Source organism: Saccostrea echinata, unplaced genomic scaffold (genome assembly GCF_033153115.1).
Source record: "Saccostrea echinata isolate AGI-Se365-2 ecotype Australia unplaced genomic scaffold, CSIRO_AGI_Sech_v1 ptg000001l, whole genome shotgun sequence".
NCBI lineage: Eukaryota > Metazoa > Mollusca > Bivalvia > Ostreida > Ostreidae > Saccostrea > Saccostrea echinata.
This window is the reverse complement of record NW_026889750.1, coordinates 16,387,501-16,409,432: the sequence shown is the minus strand read 5'-3', so window position 1 is coordinate 16,409,432 and position 21,932 is coordinate 16,387,501. Positions and strand designations below refer to the sequence as shown.

Here is a 21,932-nt window from a genome sequence, read left to right as displayed (position 1 = left end):
CACCCTGGAACCCCCCTTTCAAAAATCGCTGGATCCGCCCCTGCATTGTAAAACGCTTCATGTGTCCACCAGGTTTTTATGTATCTGTATCAAGGAACGGCATCAACTGTGATCGACCTTGTTCGATCGCCAAAGTTAGGATAAGAATTTATTCCATACATGCATATAATATACGAATCTATAATATCAATTCAGAATACTGGTAGAGAACAGAAGAAAGTAGTATTGTAACATGTTTTATTAATTATCCTCACTTTCCTATGATAGGCGCTTCAAACGCTCTGTAAAAAATAAAGAAAAAAGTATTTATAAACCCCTCAAAGAGTATAAGATAACCATATATATATATATATATATATATATATATATATATATATATATATATATATATATATATATATATATATATATATCTATATATCTATATCTATCTATCTATCTATCTATCTATCTATCTATATATATATCTATATCTATATATATCACTGTAAAAAATGTGTTTAGATGATAGACACATTTCTAAACACAACCTTGTCACACTTTTTTTAATGCGTTTAAATTCTAAACATGTTTAATTTCAATACGCGTAATGGAAAGTGTTTTGAACCTAAATGCTTACATGTTTAGATTTTAAACACAATTCTCAACCGTTTAGATTTGCGTTTAGAACCTAAACACTTCAATGTTTTAAACAAGGATATGCAAGAAAACTGAAAATATAACAGGCGTGTCCATTATAAGTTTTATTTAGTTATAAACATCATATTCAAATGCTAAAAAAAACCTAACACACAGTAAAGTGTTCTCACGGAGTCATCGTTCGGCGGAACTCCTTTCTCCTGTGAATGGTTTTCAATTTTTTTGCACAGTCTTACAGAAGTTTTGACATATGATCCTTTTTATATCTAAAGAGTTAGAAACACCCAGTTGTTAAACTGTCTGCATTTTAAGACAGTAGCACAATACAAAGTTAAAATTGTATTTACAATATACAATACAGTCTTTAGACTCCAGGTACAAATGTATGGTGTGCTTCTTGCGATGTTATGGAATGCGGTTCACTATTTTAAATCCGCCGTGATGTAAACAAAACAGCAAAGTATCTGGATAATGTTGAAAGTATTTTCTATGGCAGTATGTGTAATCCATCTTCCACATCCATTAACAGAAATGAATTTTGAAGTTCCTCCCTCGGCTATCCAATAAATTTAACCTGTAAGAAAGAACGTACGATGCATTTAAGTAGCAGTATGTGCTCCTTACTAAACATGCTAAAGTTTTACATTAACTATTGAGCATATAATAAAAATGTTTTAATCGATATTTATGCATCTTTAGATTCAATATTTACTCTCATTAGTGAATACATGATATGGCATCCAAAGACATCCTGGATATAAAAAGCAATGTTGTTTACCTTGCTCTACATGTAAATTTTATTTAAACAAAATCATACATACCCTCTATAGAAGTAACAAGAAGCCTTTCATGTGTATTTCACTATTTCTGCGATCACTGTCACTCAAAATCTCACCAGTTTCCTTGAAAATATCGTTTACTGTTTTGTTGTGACTTTCTTTGTTTCGACAACCGCGCTTATAAACGTTCAAATATATATATCATTTCCGGGAAGATAACTCTGCACTTGACCGAATTTAAAACAAAAACATGTTCAATATCTAAACGCGTATAGATTTTAAATACATTAAGACTCAAGTGTTTAGTTGTTAAACACAAAATCAAACATGTTTAGATCTAAACACGTAATGGAAGTGTTTATTTCCTAAGCACAATTTTTACCGTTTATATATAAATTAACTTCTGTGCAGTAGGGGTGAATGTAAACTCACGATGATTCACAGATAAAGTGGTGAGGAATGGTGCAAGGAAGATCATTCCAGTGGTAATGGAAATCTCCCCTAAGCTCCATACAGTCCTCGCCTTTAGCGTCATCAGGTTGTCCTGGATTCCAATCCGTGAATGTCAATGGTGCGTCAGATTTCACCCACTTAAATACCCCCTCTATTTCAATATCATTTCCACCCAACCAATAAGAAACTTCGTTTTGATCTGCTGATGAAGCTAATGAAATAAAGGAAATAAGATAATAATACATTTAAGAACTCGGATGAAATCGGTGTTCTTGTCTTGCTTACTGTGGTTGTGAATAACTCTCAGGCGGGACTCCAGGAAGTTGCTCTCTGCCTTTGTTTCAATCTCCGTCAACATGGAGTTCATGCTCATACATACGCCTAGAGTATGTGAATAAAGCGTAAATTATATGATTTGTACATTTATACTTATTAATATAATGCATGTACAAAATATGAGCAGCGCTCTAAGAACAGATGTGGGATCAGGTGCCATGGAGGAGTAAGCTTCTCCTGTCGACCGATCAAACCCATCGTGTGCTCCTTGTCATGATAGGGAAAATGGGAAAAAATCAGTAGAGAATTCAGTGTGAAAATGATAGCCGAACAATTTGTATGAAATATGTCATGCAACATTCGACTTATATCGACAGATTGAATTTGCATAAAAAGTCATAGAGAATTTGCGAAATGTTGACTTTAAAGGAGATTGTTGATATCCTTGTATCATCAACTTATTTGTCAAAAGCTTGTCTCTTTTTAGAGATTGTTCGTACGTAGAACATGCTCTTGCGTATCGAATCAACTGGGAGACATAAACATATGCAGGTGGTAATGGTATATTGCTATATAAATAAGGGAAGTTGACGATAGAAAAGTTGAAGTCATCATTTTTATCATAAAGTTTAGCTTCAGTTTGCCATCAGTATCATTTTCTAGTAAAACATACAAATATGAAACAGATGCCTCAGACAATAAATCTTGATATACATTTAACTAAAATCCTAAAATTACTCTCTCTTTTTTACTTTACTCTTAGCAGTTCTACTGGGGACGGCATGTTCATAAAAAAAAGTAAATTTAATTTTATATCGGCCTGTAGAAACGGGAGGGTGCTTACCTTTCCCCCATTAATTAAATATATATTTACAATGGGAATTGAAGCTATGTGACTTTGTCTCGCTTTTTAATGCCTTAGAGGAGAGATTTGCCCTCCCAAATCAAAATACTTGACAATGTATATACAAGTCAGTGACGACAACAAAGACAACAAGCGATAGAAACTTTGCCAGAACTAGGACCATAGAAAAACTCACAAACTTGGCATACTATACTGCACCAAGGGATGTACAAGAAAGACTGGTAAAAGAACAGTTTATCGATTTTTATCGATGCTCTTCTGGACTTGAGCTCTGACATGAGACTGAGAGTAAAACAAGCAAGACCCCTAAATCTAAATGATGCAATTAGAAATGCTGTCGAAAGCATTCGTAAAATTAATCTAGAAGCTTAATCTTTAGTTGATTTTAGTATTCCAACATTAAAAGAAGGTCAACCCTGGTGATATCGTTTTATAATAAGCTCACCTGAGCTGAAAGCTTAAGTGAGCTTTTCTGATCACCTCTTCTCCATCGTCCGTCCGTCTGTAAACCTTTCACATTTTCAACTTCTTCTCAAGAACCACTGGGCCAATTTTAACTTAAGTTAGTACAAAGCATCTCTGGGTAATGGGGATTCTAAATTGTTGAAATGAAGGGCCAAGTCTCCTTCCAAGGGGAGATAATCAAGAAAAGGCAAACAAAAATTGGGTGGTGTCATAAAAAAAAAATCTTCTTTTCAAGAACCACTGGGCCAGAAAAGCTGAAACTTAGGTGGAGGCTTCCTAAGGTAGTGTATATTCTAAATTGTTCAAATCATGGTCCCCGGGGGTAGGGTGAGGCCACAATAGGGAATCAAAGATTTATATTGAAAAACATAGGAAAAAATCTTTAAAAATCATCTGAACCACTGGACTAGAAAATCTGAAACTTATGTGGAAGCTTCCATGGAATACATGTATATTGGGGAAAAAATCTGATGCAGAACAGTAGGGCCAAAGTGACTTACGTGAGCGTTGTGGTTCATGGACCTGTTGTTTTCTATAGTCGTCTATAAAAATATGAAAACTTGGACTATAATTTAAAATATATGTGACAATCTGTTGCAGATTTATTTCATACAAATTTTGACGGGAAGCCTGGAAGCTGTAAGAACCGAGAAATCAAGAATTCTACTCTGATTCTGTGTACGGCGATACTCTGATAGTGCTACTTATATGTATATAGATCTATGGTAAGTTTATGCTTTTAGTGCAATGTGAGAAAGCATTGTTCAAAGTGAGTACACTTTTCTGCACGACCAACAACTTAACTGCTTGGCAACGCTACCCACGAGAACGCATGGATTGGGGGGGGGGGGCTAACATCTGTCATCGCAGTAGCCAGTACATTTATTGATTAATAGTGACATTTCATTGAGGTATAATAAATCTTTTTCTTGTTTTTAATTTATGCTCATTATAATTTTATTTTACAACGCAAAGAATTTTCACAAATAGAAGTTTCGATGAATTTACATCTTGAACTTTGAACTGAGCGATCGAGGATTGTGTCAAAACCAGAAGTGCTTTTGATAAAGCAATATTATGATACCAGTCCCATTTGCAGACTCTCTCAGTAGGAGCCGATGATAGAGAGTGAAACCATACCCGTGGAAAAAGCAGAGGTTTATCATGGGAAGCATCCACAGGTACTAAAATAATCAACCTTAATTTGTTTGTCATTATTATATTGAGGGTTAAAAAATCATTACAGAAACATTTAGCATACACCCCTCTTCCAAGATGCAGTATCTTACAAGGTCTGGCGAATCTATGTCTTTAAGTATGCAAAATTCGATTCGGACACGGTTGGACTCTTCCAAATGAGGTCAATTCGATCTCAGTAATTCAGTTTGATGTTTCGACACCCTCTCCATGCATGCTCTCCCCACCCCACCCCTCTCCCACCCTTTGATTGACAATATTTAAAGTACTCAAGATAGTGAGAATAATCATAAGCATTTATAGCGAGCGGCGCGAATTTACTCTACAATGTATTTCATAATTTGCAATTAGCCCTTTCACATAACTGCGGTACTACTCCTTTGCAGGGCAAAATAACAACATTTGGCAAAGTTTTTGATGACAGATAATTAAATGACGTATATTAAACAATTAATTTTACGTCATATTTCACCAAAATATATCATTTTGCCCTGCAAAAGAGCAGTACCGCAGTTATCGTGAAACAGTCCATAGGCCTGTAGTCTCGTTCAACCAGACGCTCGGCTGTCTCCGTCATATGACGTCACAGTCCAGACTGTGTCTCGTGCGGTTTGGAAGTTTGAAGAGGCGGATCAAAGTTTACAAGTGTAATTGGATGGTACAACTGCGCTCGCCCCAACGGTCACACCGTAAAACATAATATTGAAAGAAAACTGAAAAATATAGTATATTATGAATATGAACAGAGAATAGCTCTTTTATACGTCTCTGATATTTTTTCGTGGAGGGAAAAATTAAATCGGGATCGGGATATGAACACTACATAATAAACAACACCCGACTTCAAGACTCTGCGAAATGGTAGAAAAAAACTGAAAATGTTTGATATAATTTGCAATATATACTTTAAATATATACTTCAAAATAACTTTTTTTATCCATATTTCAGGGAATCACAGCAATATTACACGTTCAATCTGTAATACTTAAGTGCATTTGAAGAGATATAATTTGAGATACATTTACTTTCATTTTATTTATATATTCATTTATTTTATTTGTTTCTTTCTTTTTGTTTTGCTTAAACACATATCAATACCCAAATTACTAGAGCTCACTACTTCATACAAACATTTTCTTTTCTTTTGGTCTTGCTGTGGGGGAAAAAACCCCTTCACTTTGGGATTACCAGATTTTAAAGAACAGCCTTTACCACTGCATGCTCAGAAATATAAATTATTTATTTGTTATTATGTACATGTCTCTGCCTTATTTTTATGGATATACTTTTATAATAAGAATTATTAAATTGTTTTATATGAACATATGTCATTTTGTGACTTAATCACTAAATACATGTAACTAGATATTTATTTACACAATATTAAGATTAAATCTATTTGTCTATTTCAGGTTTCTTTCAAGATTAAGTGCTTGCACACTGGACAGAAGATAGATTTTCAGGGAAGAAAACAACTTTAATTACAAATATAGACACCATGGGGAAACTTACGTTTTTTGTGAATGGCAAGAAAGTAAGACTTTAATTTTTTACAACTATTACTAGCTCACCCCAGCTAAAGATCAAAATTTAATAAATGATTATATGTCTTATTAATTTGCACATATTTTATGTCTCTAAAATCACTAGGCTTATTACGAACAAATAAATTAATTTTGGTTGTAACATTCCATTTGATTGGATAGCGAAAAATTGTTTATATCTTATCATAAACTTGTTTTGCATACTTCACAATGAATTAACAAAAACATATTAATCTGCTATATGTTACATTTAAAATTTGTAGAATTAAAGGATTTTTTTTTAAGGGAAAATAGTCTTTTCAGGGCTCGACATTAACGCTTGTCCTCTTGTCCGGTACCAGTGAAAAAAAATTACGGACAAGTGAATATTGCCGGGCACTTGTCTGATTGGACAAGTGCATTTTAATGTAAAGAAGTATTCAAATAATAAAAAGAATGACTGTTCATCTGTTGAAAGTTCATCGGTAAGGACGGAAGCAGTGCATAAAAACGAACTTGGATCCCGATATGGATCGCTATGTAATCGAGTTCACACTCGATCGGGATCGAAGTTCACTAATTGCATACTACTGCAAAGGCATGAAAGTTACGTCGAGTTACGAAGTTTAGATTCTGTTTGATGTTGACAGTTTCATTTTTGAACATTTATGTTGTTGTTAGGATAGAAAGTCTAGATGAAATTTTGTTTTTATGTATTTATCAAAAACATCACAAATCAAGCACATGTAATGGACTTTATTGTAGTTTTCAAGTTGACAGTATTGTATCCTTATTGAACAATTTTCGGACACGTGAAGTTAAAGTTCGGACAAGTAGATGTCTTGGTAACTTGTCCGAATGGACAAGTAGGAAAACAAGTTAATGTCGAGCCCTGCTTTTTTTTACACTTAATGATAGAAAATTAAATTATAAGGAATAAAATTTAATAGATATACCCAAATTATACTTGTATAACCTGGATTAATGGAACAGTTTGTGCTTTGTTATAAACTGCTTCTGAACCTTCAAGGTTTATAATGCCTCAACCCTGGTTATACAGTATGATTTGGGTAGCTATTAAATTCCTTCTTTAATGGCATCATTGGGAATCTTTCCATTTTAATTACTTACAATTTTATGAGATAGATATATATTTTTTTTTATCAAATAGTGAGATGAAACACAAAACCATACAAACAGGTATTGTTTATTATGGACAAATGCATCTTAAGAAAAATTTTTTTTTTGGCAGATTGAGGTGAATGGTAATGATTTAGAATATGGAACAACACTGTTGTTTTATCTCAGAAATAGATGTATCCTTTTTCCTCTTCAAGTACCGGTACTTTCGGTAACTTTTTGCAATAATTTTTCAATAATTTTTGTTGTCAACTAAAGTTTGAAACTAAAATTCTAACTGATTATTCCTTCAAATTAATTGTATTTTAAATTTATCATACAAACCAGCAAATAATTGATGTTCACAACACATTTTTTTTTTATCTTTTTTGATGTTCTTATCTTCCTTAACCTGCGTGCAAGTGCACCTAACAGGAAGTAAGAATGCCTGTGGACAGGGAGAGTGTGGAGCATGCTCGGTTATTTTGTCAAATTTTGACCATCATTTGCAAAAAATAAGGTAAATCATTTACTAAATGTTTAATTTCATCTTAAAAGCAATACAGTGCCATCTCATTTTTGCTTGAAGTACAATTCAGCATGAAATCTAGCATAAACAAGAGTCATTGATCCTAAACAATTTTAGTTTCTTAGACATTTTTAGCTTCATAGACATTATGGTGACCTCAAGATCTCTGTGTGGATTGAGTGTTAATTAACTTATGAAATTTTCAGCTTCCTTTTTAAACTTTTTAACTGCATGGAGTTGGTTCATAAGCATGTATTGAAGAGTCCAAAATATTAATCTTCATGGTCATTGCCTCTCTCTGGGGCCTTAGGATGGGACCAAAATGTCTAAAATCATTGCATTTTCATAATAAGCAATGGACCTTTTTATCTTCAGAATCTTAAGATTCACATGTGTTTTGAATATCTTCGCCATGCCTTTTCCTGATGAAGAGCTTAATTCACAGTCATTTTCTTGGGCCGGGACACAAGGTCTAGGTCATGGCTTCTAATACATGTACAAAAAATGATCAGGAAAATTTAACTTCTGACATATAGGGGGCTTGTGTTGAGAATATTCCTAGAAAAATTGCTGCATGATACTCTGTTAATCAGTAGAGCTTATTGCATGATACTCTGTTAATCAGTAGAGCTTATACATATTGATTATGCTTTCTTATTTAGAGTGGCATAAGATACAATTATTTCGATATGGATTCACACTTAATGTTGAAACTTTGTAGAGACACAGCAAAAACAACAAACAAACAAACAAACATGAACTCAATGCCTTCACATGGAGCTTTTTGATGGACGAGGTTCAGTTATTGTTATATAATTCTCTTTAATTTGATGATTTTTTCATCTTTGCATGTTCATTTTGTGATAGTTAATGTATGTGTTGCATTTATGATTATGAATGTGTGTACATTAATTGATCTCACATATACATGACTGAGAATGTATTGTTGGATTTCATTGCATGTTCTTCATTTATGTGTAGTACATTTGCCTTTATGAACATGACTTGTGTACTTTGGCCTTGCAGACATATGACTGTGAATGCTTGTATCACTCCACTGTACTACTTACACGGATGTGCTGTTACTACAGTGGAAGGTATAGGTACGCCACGTGATGGGTTACACCCAGTTCAGGTACATGTATACAGTCATTTTACTCTCAAAAATTTATTGAACATCCACTATACAAACAACCAAACCATTAACCACTAATATAATTTAATTTTTTAGACTTTGAAAAAAATAAAAAATGTGTTGAAAGTCCAATGTTGAATCTCTGATTTAGCCCATAGATGATGTGATAAATATCATAATATTTTAGGAAAGTTTGGTAAAAAGCCATGGTATTCAATGTGGATTCTGCACTCCTGGAATGGTTGTCTCCCTTTCTTGTTTACTGCGGAATAATCCAACACCTACCAAGTATGATGTGGAAAGAGCCATCGAAGGTTTTAACATAATTGAATTTTTACAGTTTTTAAATGTTATATAGGCATGCATAAGTAAATATTTTTATATGTAAAATGTTACAACTTGCCGTTTAGATTTCATAAAAAGACTGTTTCATTGGCCTGTACTATCTACCTCTTTTTGCAGGAAATTTGTGTAGATGTACTGGATATCGTCCTATTTTGGATTCAATGAAACCTTTTGTTGTAAGCAATGATGATGAATAAAAATGATAAAAAATTGAAATAACAATAATTTTACTTTATTAATTTTTTAAAATTATACTTGTATTATACCGGTATACAAGATTGATTCAAACTTAACAATTTGTTATGTATTTCTAGGATTGTCCTTTGGGAGAAAATTGTTGCAAATTGGAGACAAAGAAATTGGTAAAATGTTTTTGTTTTCACTCTTTGAAATTAATTTAAAAATATTACATTTTCGATTAAACATATTATTAGTGCAAATTTCATTTTTACTAACTTTACTTTTATAATGTTTATCATAGGAAGGTGATGAAAATATCTCTGAATACAAGACAATAGATTCTACACAGACTGTTATTTTCCCTCCAGAACTAAAGGTAAGAAAGATTTATAAATCACCAATCCTCCTGTCTGCTGAAAGAAAATTAAACTTGCATCTCTTCAAAGAAATAAGCAAAGTACAGATAGATTTAAAAAAAAATATGTAATACATGAAGTAGATATTTGAATCAGACTTATATTTTCTATGTACAATGTACAATTTTAAAACTTGAGATGGGCAACATTTTTGATTTCCAGTTGAACTGTGTTTGTAGAAATGGAAACCTCCCAATAACAAGCTTTTGCTAAGTTTTGGATTGACCACTTGGATTGTCCCATTCAGTATGGAACATCTCAAAACAGCTTGGACAGAGAACCCAACAGCACGATTTGTTGCTGGTGTCACAGCTCTGGGTACTCACTGTACTTTAATTTTATCTTAAGATCAGGATTTAATTATCACAAATACAGTTTACTAGAATATTTAAAAGAAATAACTGCGGGTCATTTGGGGAGAAAATTCCAATAATAAAGTCTGCTAAATAAAATACATGTATTTATTTTGAAATTCTTTCTGTTAATTTTATTAATGTTCGGGAGGCAATTTGATGTAAATATTACATACATATGAGATGTTAAGTATTCATCTGCTCAAATAACCATCATTTAAGTTTTTTTTCTTCAAAATTTGACAGGAAAATTAATAAAAGGAAGTGAAGAAAGGAGTTCTTGCTTTATTAGTTGTCATCAAGTTGGTGATCTACAGAAAATGTCCATCAGCGATACAGGTATAGATGTTAGGGCTGCTGTTACATTCAGTGCAATGGAGGAGTTCTTCACAAAGGCAAAAGAAACCATCAAAGGTTTGATCTTTACTTTTATCTACCAAACTTCAAATGGAAATTTGCATTGTTGGACAATTTAGTGACAAATTTGGTAAGAGATTTGATCCTCCCTTATCTATTACACTCAAGACGAGTGAATTACAACTCTCTTATTGTAACAGTGCTTAGAGGGAGCAGATTTTGAAAATACATGTATCTTACAGTGGTTTGTTTTTAAAATCAGTTTATCCCATATTGATGAAATTCTTATCCTATATACTTTGAAAAATATAATGTTTAAATATATAATATCATTTACACTTTTAATATAGAGACCAACAGATTACAAATATTGCAGTCTTTCTTGGATTGTATTCGATGGCTTGCCACCGATCAGATACGTAATGTTGCAGTGAGTTTACAATACTTGCAACATTTGTTTGAATACTGGTTTATTGATGCATCCAGTAATTTAAATCATAAAAGTATGGTCATTGGATTAAAAATTAACTGTTGACATTGATTGCCTAAAACACAATGTCACAAAAATGTTTCTATGCTTAAATACTATGCAAGATATTCCAGTATTTCTCACAATCCAATTTTTTGTTTTATTTTTATGACTTTGTATATGTGAGTGTTAACATTTTGTTGTAGACTATTGGTGGTCACTTAGCTTGCCAGGGTAATAATCTAGACATGATCCCACTGTTAGTTGCCTTAGATGCCACAGTTAATTTAATGGACATCACTGGTAAGAAAACAACTTTGCATATTTTAATCTGTTATATGCATGCATGTACATGTACATTGTACTCTTGTACTAGAGTCATTAGGTCTGTCTATGTTCTGGACATTTATTCATATGGAGACATTTTGAAAACTTTGAATAAATATTTTTCCCTAGACTTTGTAGAAATAATACATACCATTTCAATATGTGCAACTGGTATTTTCTGACTAATTTGTTGGCAGATTAAAAAGAGTTTGTTTTTCTTTTAATGGTTCATAGTACATACACTGTAACTTTTGAGACAAAGATAAGAAGAGTAAAATTCTTGTCTAGACGAAACTTTGAAACAAGAAACATTCGAAGCTTATGCTTAATATAAAGGTAGCTTGTGACCATGAAATGTTTCACCCATATTCAGAGGTCATGTACATGTGGTCAAGGTCACAGGATTCAACAGTTTTATTTTTCTAGCCAAATTTTGGAATGAAGTAACATTAGATGCTTACACTTGAGACAAACACGGTGTATCTAATGTTAACTCGAGGTCATTTAAACAAGGTCAAGCCCACAAGTTTCAGAAGTTAAAATTGGCCAGACAAACTTTTATAGATGATTGTAGTAGTGTACTTTTCATTTGTCTTTAATCTAGGAACAATACACAAAATGACAGTAGAAAAGTATTTGTCTGATGAACAAAGAGTGAAGGAGCTTATATTGGATATCCACATACCCTTCCAAAGTGAGGTAGTACACTGTATTACTAAAACACATCTATCTATGTTTGTCAAGATTGTCAATATTGGGTCCTCTTTAATTCATCGGAATTATGTTTTAGTTCCAGAGTGTCATGTTCTACAAACAACCAAAAAGACGAGGTTATAATGGGATTGGTGTCAGTTGTGCTGTGGTATTAGGTATCACCCAGGAGGGAATTGTGAGGCATTTCACTGCTTGTTTTGGAGGATTTACTCAACATCTTGTAAAAGTAGTCCTTTCTGATGATTTGTTTGATGCGGAGAGGCAAGTGTTGAAGAGAAGTTTGTTTTTCTCTTTTTTTAGCATTTGAATAGAAAAAGAATCATTGTATAATACTAGTCACAGTAGTGTGTATTCAATGCTGAATGCTATTTGATTGGATCATTATCGTAGCTTAAATAATCTATGATATACATGATACCCTATTATACATGTAATAATAATTATTGTGAATTTTTACCAATTTATTATTCCTTCATTATTCAGCTCCTTCATTTCATTATGTATAAGTTTAATCTAATGATATAACAGTTGTTCAAGCTTCTGACAACTGCATGTCTATTAAAGAGAAGTGCCTGACAATGATGCCAGTGGGTGTGTGACCATTGTTAGGTCATGCTTGTTAAATGCAAGCATGAGTTATCCACCGACATTCCCAGTGCACAGTTTCACCGATAACATTTGCCATGAAAATGCAAAACATGATTCAACCCTATAATCATACTTTCCCCCAATAAGCATTTCATAATCATCTACGGATATATCAACCATTATTCATACGGGGACACTCAGTCATGCATTACTTGGCCTTGTACTCATGTCCCCCCCCCCCCCCCCCCCAAACAACCTTGCTTTTGTTACTTGTACTTGTATGTATTAATAGGAATACATGTACATTGAAATTAATTTTTTAACATGCTTGTATTTAAAAAAAATTGGTTTTCCCTAACTAGGACATGGAAAAGTCTTTCATTTGCTAATCTAGAGTGTCTGCTAAGAAAAGGATTTACTGAGGAAGAAGTAGATGTGAAGGAAGAATTACTGCTTCTTTCTCTTGGCTTCATGAACAAAGTTCAAACTTCTATAGATGCAGTAAGTATTATGTGTCAAGCATAACAATGACACAATGACTCAAAATCATGGGAAAATACATTTAAAGTTTATTGCCCTTCTGATAAGAGAGATAACTCTCACTGGGACTTTGTAAAAGGCCATTTCTGTCAAATTTTGCCCTGCAAGGTATACATTGTGTTCATTTTAATTACAAATTATATTTCTTTTGGAAAGTCAATAGCATTAAAACAAAATTTTATATGAGTGAGCAGAGGGCTGATGAATCTTAGAGAGACTATGAATACTTACAGCAAACCAAAGAAGAGAGACTCCCCATCCAGACTCAACCAGAGCCATGTAGGTCTAACATTGTCTTTGATAGTGCCCCAACTGAACAGCCACAGTCTGATCCTGTGTGGAGGCCAATCCCCCAAACTACTGCTGAGGATTTGGTGTCAGGACAGGCCATGTTCATTGATGACATGCCAGCATTCCAGAGTAGGTTTCTCATACTGATAAGCTTTAACATTTTTATCAACTTTTGGTTCTGTAATTTGTTTGTATTTTTTATTTGATGCTTTAATGTCTAGCTGTTACTTTTAGATGAACTCTATCTTTGTTTGGTCTTGAGCAAAATGGCACGGGCAGAGCTTGTTAGTGTTGACTGGTCTGGTGCCAGGGATTCTCCAGGGGTGGTGGATTGTATTGACCATACATCTGTCCCAGGCAGCAACATGTGGGGAATGATAGTCAGCGATGAGGAATTATTTGCATCCAAAGAGGTTTTCCTGATATATTTTAGTAATATACAAAAAAATTCATGTTCCATGACTGGAAGCAGCTTTTTTTTCACTGCAGAACAAAATCACAAGATAAATAAATATATATGTCACCGGGTCTTTTGTAGGATAAAAATCAAACACTGGATTCGGCACAACTATATTTATTTACTGTGCTTATAACAAAAAACCTACAAAGTATAAATTAAACACACTCTCACAACACAATACACACACAAAACAAATACTTTACATTTAACATCAGACATTAACAACACATAAATTATATGATTGTTCGCTGTCGGGATTAATTAATAAAAGTAAATTATAAAATACATTTATATAATAATTATAATAAAGGTAAACGGAAAGCTTACCAGGAATCCAGTTAAATTAACTCCAAGTAATACTTTACAGAATACTTATATGTTTCAAATACATGTACAGACTTCTACCGTAAAGGTAAAAAAGCGTGGGGGTCGAGAATTGGCGGGTACTAGGCTTATATACTGGGTGCAGAAATTAAAACATGCATATTAATAAGATAAAAACAGTCGGTTATTGGTCAGCTGTAAGGTCACATTAGGACACCTAACCGGAAACACGTGGAAATACAAAAATAAACAATGTCACATGATCTTCCAAAACATTCACACAAAACATGACACAAACAAACGCAGCGAACGCATTCGATTGGCAATGCGCGCCAATTTTATGTACAAATTAAAACATTACATCTGTGACATTTACATGTATATAAATTAATTGTCACAAACTGAAAACTGAAGAAACTTTCTTTAGAAACTGAAAAGAAAACTTTAGGCAGTTATTTTTCTCCCACCTAAAGTGTTTAATTTTCATGCCCCCATAATCAGAGATTCAGGGGATTATATTTTGTGGTCACCTGTTTGTCTGTACCTTGGCTATAACTTTTAATAAGCTGTTGCTAGGTCTTTCATATTTCACATATGTATTTCTTGTGACAAGAACTTTCTTTGGATGATAACATATCCGACCTCATGAACTTGACCTTTGAGTTTGACCTACTTTTTAACCACTTTAACCTAAATTTGACCTTGGTCATAACATTTTAATAGTTGGTGTAAGGGCTTTCATATTTCACACGTATATTCATTATAATAAGACCTATCTTTAAATACCCAAATTTTTTACCAGATGACCTTGACCTTGGTGTTTGACCATATCTTTTGAACTGTTGGTGCTAGGCTTTCAAATTTACATGTATATTCCTTGTAATAAGAACTTTCTTTGGGTACCAATATTTCGACCTATTAATTTTTGACCTTTACATTTGACCTACTTTTGAAAAACTTTAACATTGGCCTTGATCTGCCATATTTTTCACAAACGCATCTTGATTTGATAAAGTACAAGTATGATTTGGTAATATTATCTCAACTTAATGTATCCACTGCTATTTTACACACTGTCAGGTAGTTTACTGGGGACAGCCAGTTGGTGCTGTGATTGCCAAGACTAGAGAACAGGCTGAGCTTGGAGCACAAAAAGTCAGGATTAAGTATCAGGAGATGAGACCCATTTTAAGTATTGAGGTATTTATACTTATATTATTATCACCATTTTTAGATGTAATTGCTATAAAAATAAGTAAGATTTTCATACAGCCAAAGTAATTACATTTTAAGCTTTTGATTATGAATTATCCACTTTTTCCTGCTTCTTCAGGATGCCATTAATTCTGATTCATTCTTTGATGCAACAATTTCAAGATGTCGTGGAGATGTTTCTAAGGGCTTTACAGACTCGGATCAGCTCCTAGAGGGTTCTATATGCACTGGAGCTCAAGAACAATTTTATATGGAGACTATTGGAGCCATTGGGGTGCCCAAAAGGGAACAACATGAGCTGGAAATGTTTGTTACTCACCAGTCCCCTGCCTTTATTCAGGTGTGTATGTGTGTTTATATCGTCGTATACACATACTTGTTCTATGTAATAGGGAATCAAAATCAAGAGTTAAAATTTAAATTTAATTCCTTTTCAAAGATATTTTCTAAGGAGCATCTTTAAGTAAATAATAGATGAAAAAACATTTGACAATTTTTGCTTCACCTTTAAACTTTAAACTTAAAGTGGAATTTTTTATTTATACCAGACCCCGCTTGAAAAGCAGGGACTTTCTTTCCGTCTTTATCACGTCTTTATCACGTTGGAGCCCATCTCTTATCCGCAACTCCTCTCAAACCACTGAATGAAATTTAATGAGACTTTCCGAGTCTTTATTACAAAATGCCATTGTGACCTGCTATTTTATTTTTCGATCATAAAGATAATTGGGGTTTCCCATAGCAAAACATGGACACTGCCATTCTTTCTATATCATAGAGGGGGGTATTCATCTCTTATGTGCAACTCCTTCTATACCACTGAGTAAAATTTAATGAGACTTTTACAGAATCTTTATAACATAGTGCCATTGTGCACCTTCTGTTTTTCAGTTTGATCGGACAGACATTTGGGGTTTCCCATAGCAAAACCTGGACACTGCCATACTTTATATAATAGTGGGGTACCCATCTCTTATCCACAACTCCTCCTATACCCATGAATAAAATTTAATGAGACTTTCATAGAATCTTTCTTACATAGTGCCATTGTGCACTTCCTATTCTATGTTCTGATTGGACAGATATTTGGACTTTCCCATAGCAAAATTTGGACTTTGCCGGTATATTCATGTGTGGGCAGAGTGTATCATTTTGTCAGCTCAGTACTCACTATATCTAGTCTTGTTTTTACAGTTTATCCATACCATCTACTAGTTTTTATTCTTGTAGAAATCCATAGCTGCAACTTTGGGAATACCAATCAACCGAGTAATCGTTCGTCACAAAAGAACTGGTGAGTAAATTCCTATCACATACATGTAATATGTTTGCGATAGTAAAAGTCCAATGTATTTCCACATAAGTGAAATAGTTGCCAATCTAATTAAAATTAGATGTTCCGAATCCGCTACCGCTTCTCAAACATCTAACAACATCCCATTCGGGGTCACGTCAGAGCGACCTTTCGATTACGAATAAACATAAAAATTTTGGCCAATCAGATTCGACCTTCTGTATACAATTCTAAAATTAGTTCCACGGCTACTTCTTTACATTATTGATGCTCAGTAGACTGTCTTACGATGAATTAAAGTAATTTTGGTATAAATTGAACTATAGTCCGCCAGTCTGGCATTCTTACCTGAATAACGCAAACGAAAATGCACAAACTACTATATATCCCCCACGTCACATTCATATATAGCACGGTCTTTACCATGCATATTTTGTTTACTACGAAACCCCTCGGGCGTTTAGGTTTGGCAGTAAAAAAAGAATCGCATCCGAACTATAAGCCAAGATTTCGACGACGGCGATTTCATTGGGTAATCGAAAGGTCGCTCTGACGTGACCCCGAATGGGATGTTGTTAGATGTTTGAGAAGCGGTAGCGGATTCGGAACATCTAATTTTAATTAGATTGAATAGTTGCACACCATTGATAACCCATATCGTCCTTATCAGGTGGTGGGTTTGGAGGTAAGGAAACTCAACCAGTGAAGATCTGCGCTCCAGTAGCCCTAGCCGCACAGAGGCAGGTTCAGTTCTGTTCTCTCATGGCCTTTCCACTTGAATGTATTGTTATTGAAGCAATGTTGTTTTTATGTACATATTTTATTAGAAATCTCCTTCATGCAACATACATGTATATGTACTGTATATAAATGTACCATTCCTACTGTTCTTAAACTTGGCATAATCTGAAACTATCATTGCAAGCTAATTTTGTGCCAGACCTGGTTCATCTGGAAAATTAATTACTGTTCACAACCAGATCTGGTTCACCTAGAAATTAAATCGTTGTCAAAATCTAAAATCTAAATAGGGTGTCTTATTCATAAATTGTTAATAATATGCATGTTTATTTTTATATACATATAATTCATTGTATATATCTTTTTAGGAACTGTTGCCCTGTCCGAGGTATACTGACCAGGAAAGAGGATCTGACCATTACAGGAAAACGTCATCCTTATTTGTTCAAGTACAAGGTCTGCTGCCTTATGTATTTATTGACAATCTCAGTGTTATAAGCTTTGTTACAGATTTGTGTACCATTTTCTCTCTTATTGGCATTTTGCTTTTGTTCATTTAAATGTAGGTGGGATTTTGTAAAGGTGGTAAAATAGAAAGTCTGCATGTTAAAGTTTACTCAGACGCCGGATGTGCTCAAGATTTATCCCTAGAGGTTAGACAAGTTTTGACTTGTACTTAAATTCTTTAATGTTAAAGTAATGATTTATTGTTATTCAAGGCTATATTTAAAGGAAAGATTTTCTGATTGCTTTTTTATGATATTATATCTGTCACATTTGAAACATAATCACATACAAATTGTACATGTATCTTTACATTGTACCTGTACATGTATCCATAATTATAATAGGTTTTGGAATGTACAGTGGACCACCTAGAGGGGTGTTACTCCATACCAAATGTCCAAATTGAGGGTCGACTGTGTAGAACAAACACAATATCCAACACTTCATGTCGTGGATTCGGTGTTCCACAAGCATATGTTGCAATGGAAACAATAATTGATCACATTGCACATGCCCTGAACATGCCTGCTAAACAGGTAATTAAGTTTCTAAGTAATGTGTATAGGACCAAGTACTGCAAAACATCACTTTCAACATATGAGATACTAGCTTTAAAGCTCTTTTGAGACTGCTTTTAAAAGAATCACATGCATGTATACATGTATTTTCTTAATTAGGTTCAGGAAGTTAATTTCGCAAAGACTGGATTTGTACCATTTACCAAACTCCCAGTTGAGGACACAACCATGCTGAAGGCATGGCACCAATGCCAGGAGCAGGCCCAGTACGCCAAAAAAGAAGCAGAAGTCGCTGCATTTAATGCGTAAGAGAGATGTACATTTATTTATGGCAATTTTCAACAGAATGTTTGCTTGCTTGAAAAAATACATGAACTATAAAAGGAAAGAATTATTTTTTCTAGCTTGTTTTTTTCCAACACTTTCAGAAAATGTAAACACAGAAAGAGGGGCCTAGCAATGATGGCAGTCAGGTTTAAGATTGGTTTTGATCTCCCTTTTCTTAACCAGGTTACTATTCAGTATTAGTGTGTGCCACAAATTTTAAAAACAGTTCAAAGTTCAAATGCAGAAAATGAAGGGTTTTTTTTCCTTATTCTCCAAAATGTTGGTTGAAGGATATTGATGATAATATGTCCAATGGAATGAATTATAGTGGGGACCAGACTGAGAGTTAAATAATTTTTTAATGAAAAAACTTTAACTTTTATTTACAGGGCAATGCTTTAATACATGTATACTTGGATGGTTCTGTAAGTTTATCACATGGTGGGTGTGAGATGGGACAAGGTCTGAACATGAAACTTCTGCAGGTACTTGCTTCTTCATTTATAATATCACAGAACTCCATTTTATTACAAGCATTTAGTATTAAACATGTTAATCAACAGAATTCTCTATTAATAAATTTGTAGTAAGTTTAAAGAAAAGGTATGGAATGCTTTTGAAACTAAATCTTAGATTTGACCTCATTGTAGATTGCCTCCAGAGCTCTTGGTATACCTTTGAGTAAAATCTACACAGCTGAGAACTCAACGCAGACGGTTGCCAATGCTAACTCCACCATGGGAAGCTGTACCACAGATATGATGGGGGCTGCAGTGTTGGTAAGGAGGGCTCAAGAATCTTTAATGATAAATTATACACATTTGTTATGCACCCGGATTGATAGATCGGGGGCGCATATTGTTTATGTCCTGTCTGTCTGTTGTCAACTTTAACCTTCGCCATAACTTTTGAACCATGAGAGATAGAGACTTCACATTTGGTATGCATACTCCACTAATTAAGTTCTTTCAAATGGCACCAAGGTCAATGACTTTGTGACCTTGACTGTGACCTATATGCTAAAAATAGCCTTTTTGAACCTTCACCATAATTTTTGAACCATGAGAGATAGAGACTTCATATTTGGTATGCATACTCCACTAATTAAGTTCTTTCAAATGACACCAAGGTCCAGGGATTTATCAGCCTTTTTTTGGGAAATGCCATTTTTTGGGAATTGGGAAAAAATTTATCGGCTTTTTGATGAAATTGGGAAAAATTAAAAATATTGCTTAAATCGTGTATTCAGGTGTAAATCATTTAAGAGCCATTCTCTGTAATGACTTGAACTTTTATATAGGAGCTGTGGCACGCATAGTCTCAGAATTTCTTCAAACTCTCTATGATAAAAGTCTTTGATACCTTAAACTCAAATCAGGCAAAAATTGGTTGCTATGTGTCATGGTTTCCATAGCAACACATCCTAAAGTTAAAAAAAATGGCATTTTTCAACATGTTCAGAGTCCCACAATTAACGTTTGTGGCAAAGCAAACAAGTGGTAATGATTGTTTCTGAAAGTTGAAGGTCTGGTGTCTTAAATATTTGATAAACAAGTTTGGTAAACCAGCTGTTATATACGTTACTATGGAAACAAAGTATTTAAAAGTAATAATTTTGTTCATTTAATTTTAAAAAGTCATACACATAATAATAAAAAAATTATAGGTTGAAAAGCAAGCAAATAATAGACAAAAGATCCTTGAAACATATGCCAAGGACGAAGTATGATATTTCTTATGGGTTGGCAATGGTTGCCATGGTTTTAATACCACGAAGGGGTTTTGAATTTGTTCTCTTAGTGTTTCAATCTTATCCTATCTTTTTAAAAAACATATTTCTATATAACTGATGATCAATTTTTAAAGGCGTTGGTGTGACCCTAATTTTCACATTTCAAAAATTTCAAATTTAATTCTTTAAATAGAGCATTGCTATGGAAATTAGCCGAAAAAATATGCTTAAAAATGTGAAAAATATTATGTTTCCTTGGATACGTACCCTTGTATGTAGATTCCCAAAACTTTTATGATTGATATTTACGAATAACTAACCTGACTTTCAATTTTGACTACCACCCAATCTCTAACTGGATGCAAAAAGCTGGCACATAGGGTTTAATTTTGATATAAAATTAACAAAATCAAACATTTTCACTTCTTGGTAACCATAGCAACAGTGTTGTATTTTTCAACAAACTTTATCAATATATGATATTCAACTTTAGTTCTACCAGATAAGTACTATTCAAGGTTAGTCAAATAATATGTTTCTTGATTAAAAGGTAAGTAAATTCCTAAAGCAGCAAAAAATATATCACTTTAAACAACTAGTACGTTGTTTCCATGGTTACACTGCAGAAAAACAATTAATCCCAATTTTTTTTATGTTGTTGGTGTTGCAAGGTCCTAAGGATGTATATGTGCCAGTCATGAATTTTATTGTTTTTCCTCAAGATAGTAGCATTAAACCAATCATAGCAACAGATTTTGCATTGTAACACTGTGTTACCATGGCAACCATGAAAGTTATTTTTAGAATAATATTGCCAATACCTGATTACTTAAGGTCAAATATTTTTTATTGTTTTTCTTAAGTTGTTGATTGAGTTTGATCATGTAACATCTATCATTTGTGAATATTGAGCGTTTTTCAGCATTTTTCAGCATCTAAAATGTATTCCAAATGTACCCATGGTTACCACTCACTTAGAGATAAATTCTAAATAATTTCTTTATAGCATAAGTGGCAACAAGGTGTCATGTTTTTGTGAGAATGGTTTGTTTGTTTTTCTTAGTCTTTATTAAGGTTGAATAAAGATTCGAAGTAGCTGAAAATCTCAATTTTTTTCAACTTTTCTGGCTGTTACCATGGCAACCAAGACACATAGCAACGAAATTTTGTTTGATATATGTTTCTGGTGTCAAGTTGTAATAATGGGCAAAGTTTCATGAAAATCGGTGACCATGCATGGCAAAGAAGTTTAA

The 21,932-nt window shown here is 33.6% G+C and overlaps 2 protein-coding genes across 2 annotated transcripts in view; one reads left to right on the top strand and one right to left on the bottom strand.

The window, feature by feature from the left end:
- Window positions 1–250: 250 nt before the first annotated feature.
- On the bottom strand, window positions 251–2,405 carry LOC133195074 (perlucin-like). The gene is made up of 4 exons (XM_061330953.1): window positions 2,402–2,405; window positions 2,157–2,252; window positions 1,851–2,082; window positions 251–281 (listed from the first exon to the last, which is right to left on the bottom strand). The coding sequence occupies exons 1-4, from the start codon at window positions 2,403–2,405 to the stop codon at window positions 251–253; spliced, it is 363 nt and encodes a 120-aa protein (XP_061186937.1).
- A 2,871-nt stretch (window positions 2,406–5,276) lies between these two features.
- The window catches only part of LOC133185851 (xanthine dehydrogenase/oxidase-like), a 27,356-nt gene continuing 10,700 nt past the window's right edge, over window positions 5,277–21,932 (top strand). Inside the window, exons 1-29 of the mRNA XM_061321144.1 lie at window positions 5,277–5,535; window positions 6,088–6,209; window positions 7,451–7,514; window positions 7,741–7,837; window positions 8,873–8,981; window positions 9,169–9,295; window positions 9,444–9,502; window positions 9,641–9,688; window positions 9,808–9,882; window positions 10,102–10,240; window positions 10,522–10,689; window positions 10,983–11,062; window positions 11,308–11,404; window positions 12,033–12,127; window positions 12,219–12,403; window positions 13,093–13,231; window positions 13,504–13,690; window positions 13,796–13,974; window positions 15,426–15,545; window positions 15,679–15,900; window positions 16,791–16,854; window positions 17,525–17,594; window positions 17,964–18,051; window positions 18,162–18,248; window positions 18,447–18,638; window positions 18,780–18,925; window positions 19,049–19,130; window positions 19,337–19,432; window positions 19,598–19,726. Of these exons, the coding sequence (XP_061177128.1) occupies window positions 6,174–6,209; window positions 7,451–7,514; window positions 7,741–7,837; window positions 8,873–8,981; window positions 9,169–9,295; window positions 9,444–9,502; window positions 9,641–9,688; window positions 9,808–9,882; window positions 10,102–10,240; window positions 10,522–10,689; window positions 10,983–11,062; window positions 11,308–11,404; window positions 12,033–12,127; window positions 12,219–12,403; window positions 13,093–13,231; window positions 13,504–13,690; window positions 13,796–13,974; window positions 15,426–15,545; window positions 15,679–15,900; window positions 16,791–16,854; window positions 17,525–17,594; window positions 17,964–18,051; window positions 18,162–18,248; window positions 18,447–18,638; window positions 18,780–18,925; window positions 19,049–19,130; window positions 19,337–19,432; window positions 19,598–19,726 (3,180 nt within the window). The 5' untranslated portion in view covers window positions 5,277–5,535; window positions 6,088–6,173. The remainder of the gene's footprint in view (window positions 5,536–6,087; window positions 6,210–7,450; window positions 7,515–7,740; window positions 7,838–8,872; window positions 8,982–9,168; window positions 9,296–9,443; window positions 9,503–9,640; window positions 9,689–9,807; window positions 9,883–10,101; window positions 10,241–10,521; window positions 10,690–10,982; window positions 11,063–11,307; window positions 11,405–12,032; window positions 12,128–12,218; window positions 12,404–13,092; window positions 13,232–13,503; window positions 13,691–13,795; window positions 13,975–15,425; window positions 15,546–15,678; window positions 15,901–16,790; window positions 16,855–17,524; window positions 17,595–17,963; window positions 18,052–18,161; window positions 18,249–18,446; window positions 18,639–18,779; window positions 18,926–19,048; window positions 19,131–19,336; window positions 19,433–19,597; window positions 19,727–21,932) is intronic.

What these genes read in the sequence shown, in the direction of transcription:
- LOC133195074 (XM_061330953.1), bottom strand. An exon ending in GAGAGTTATTCACAACCACA is followed by an intron (nt 2,083 to 2,156) that starts GTAAGCAAGACA and finishes TTATTTCATTAG; the next exon opens with CTTCATCAGCAGATCAAAAC. An exon ending in CACTTTATCTGTGAATCATC is followed by an intron (nt 282 to 1,850) that starts GTGAGTTTACAT and finishes TATTTTTTACAG; the next exon opens with AGCGTTTGAAGCGCCTATCA.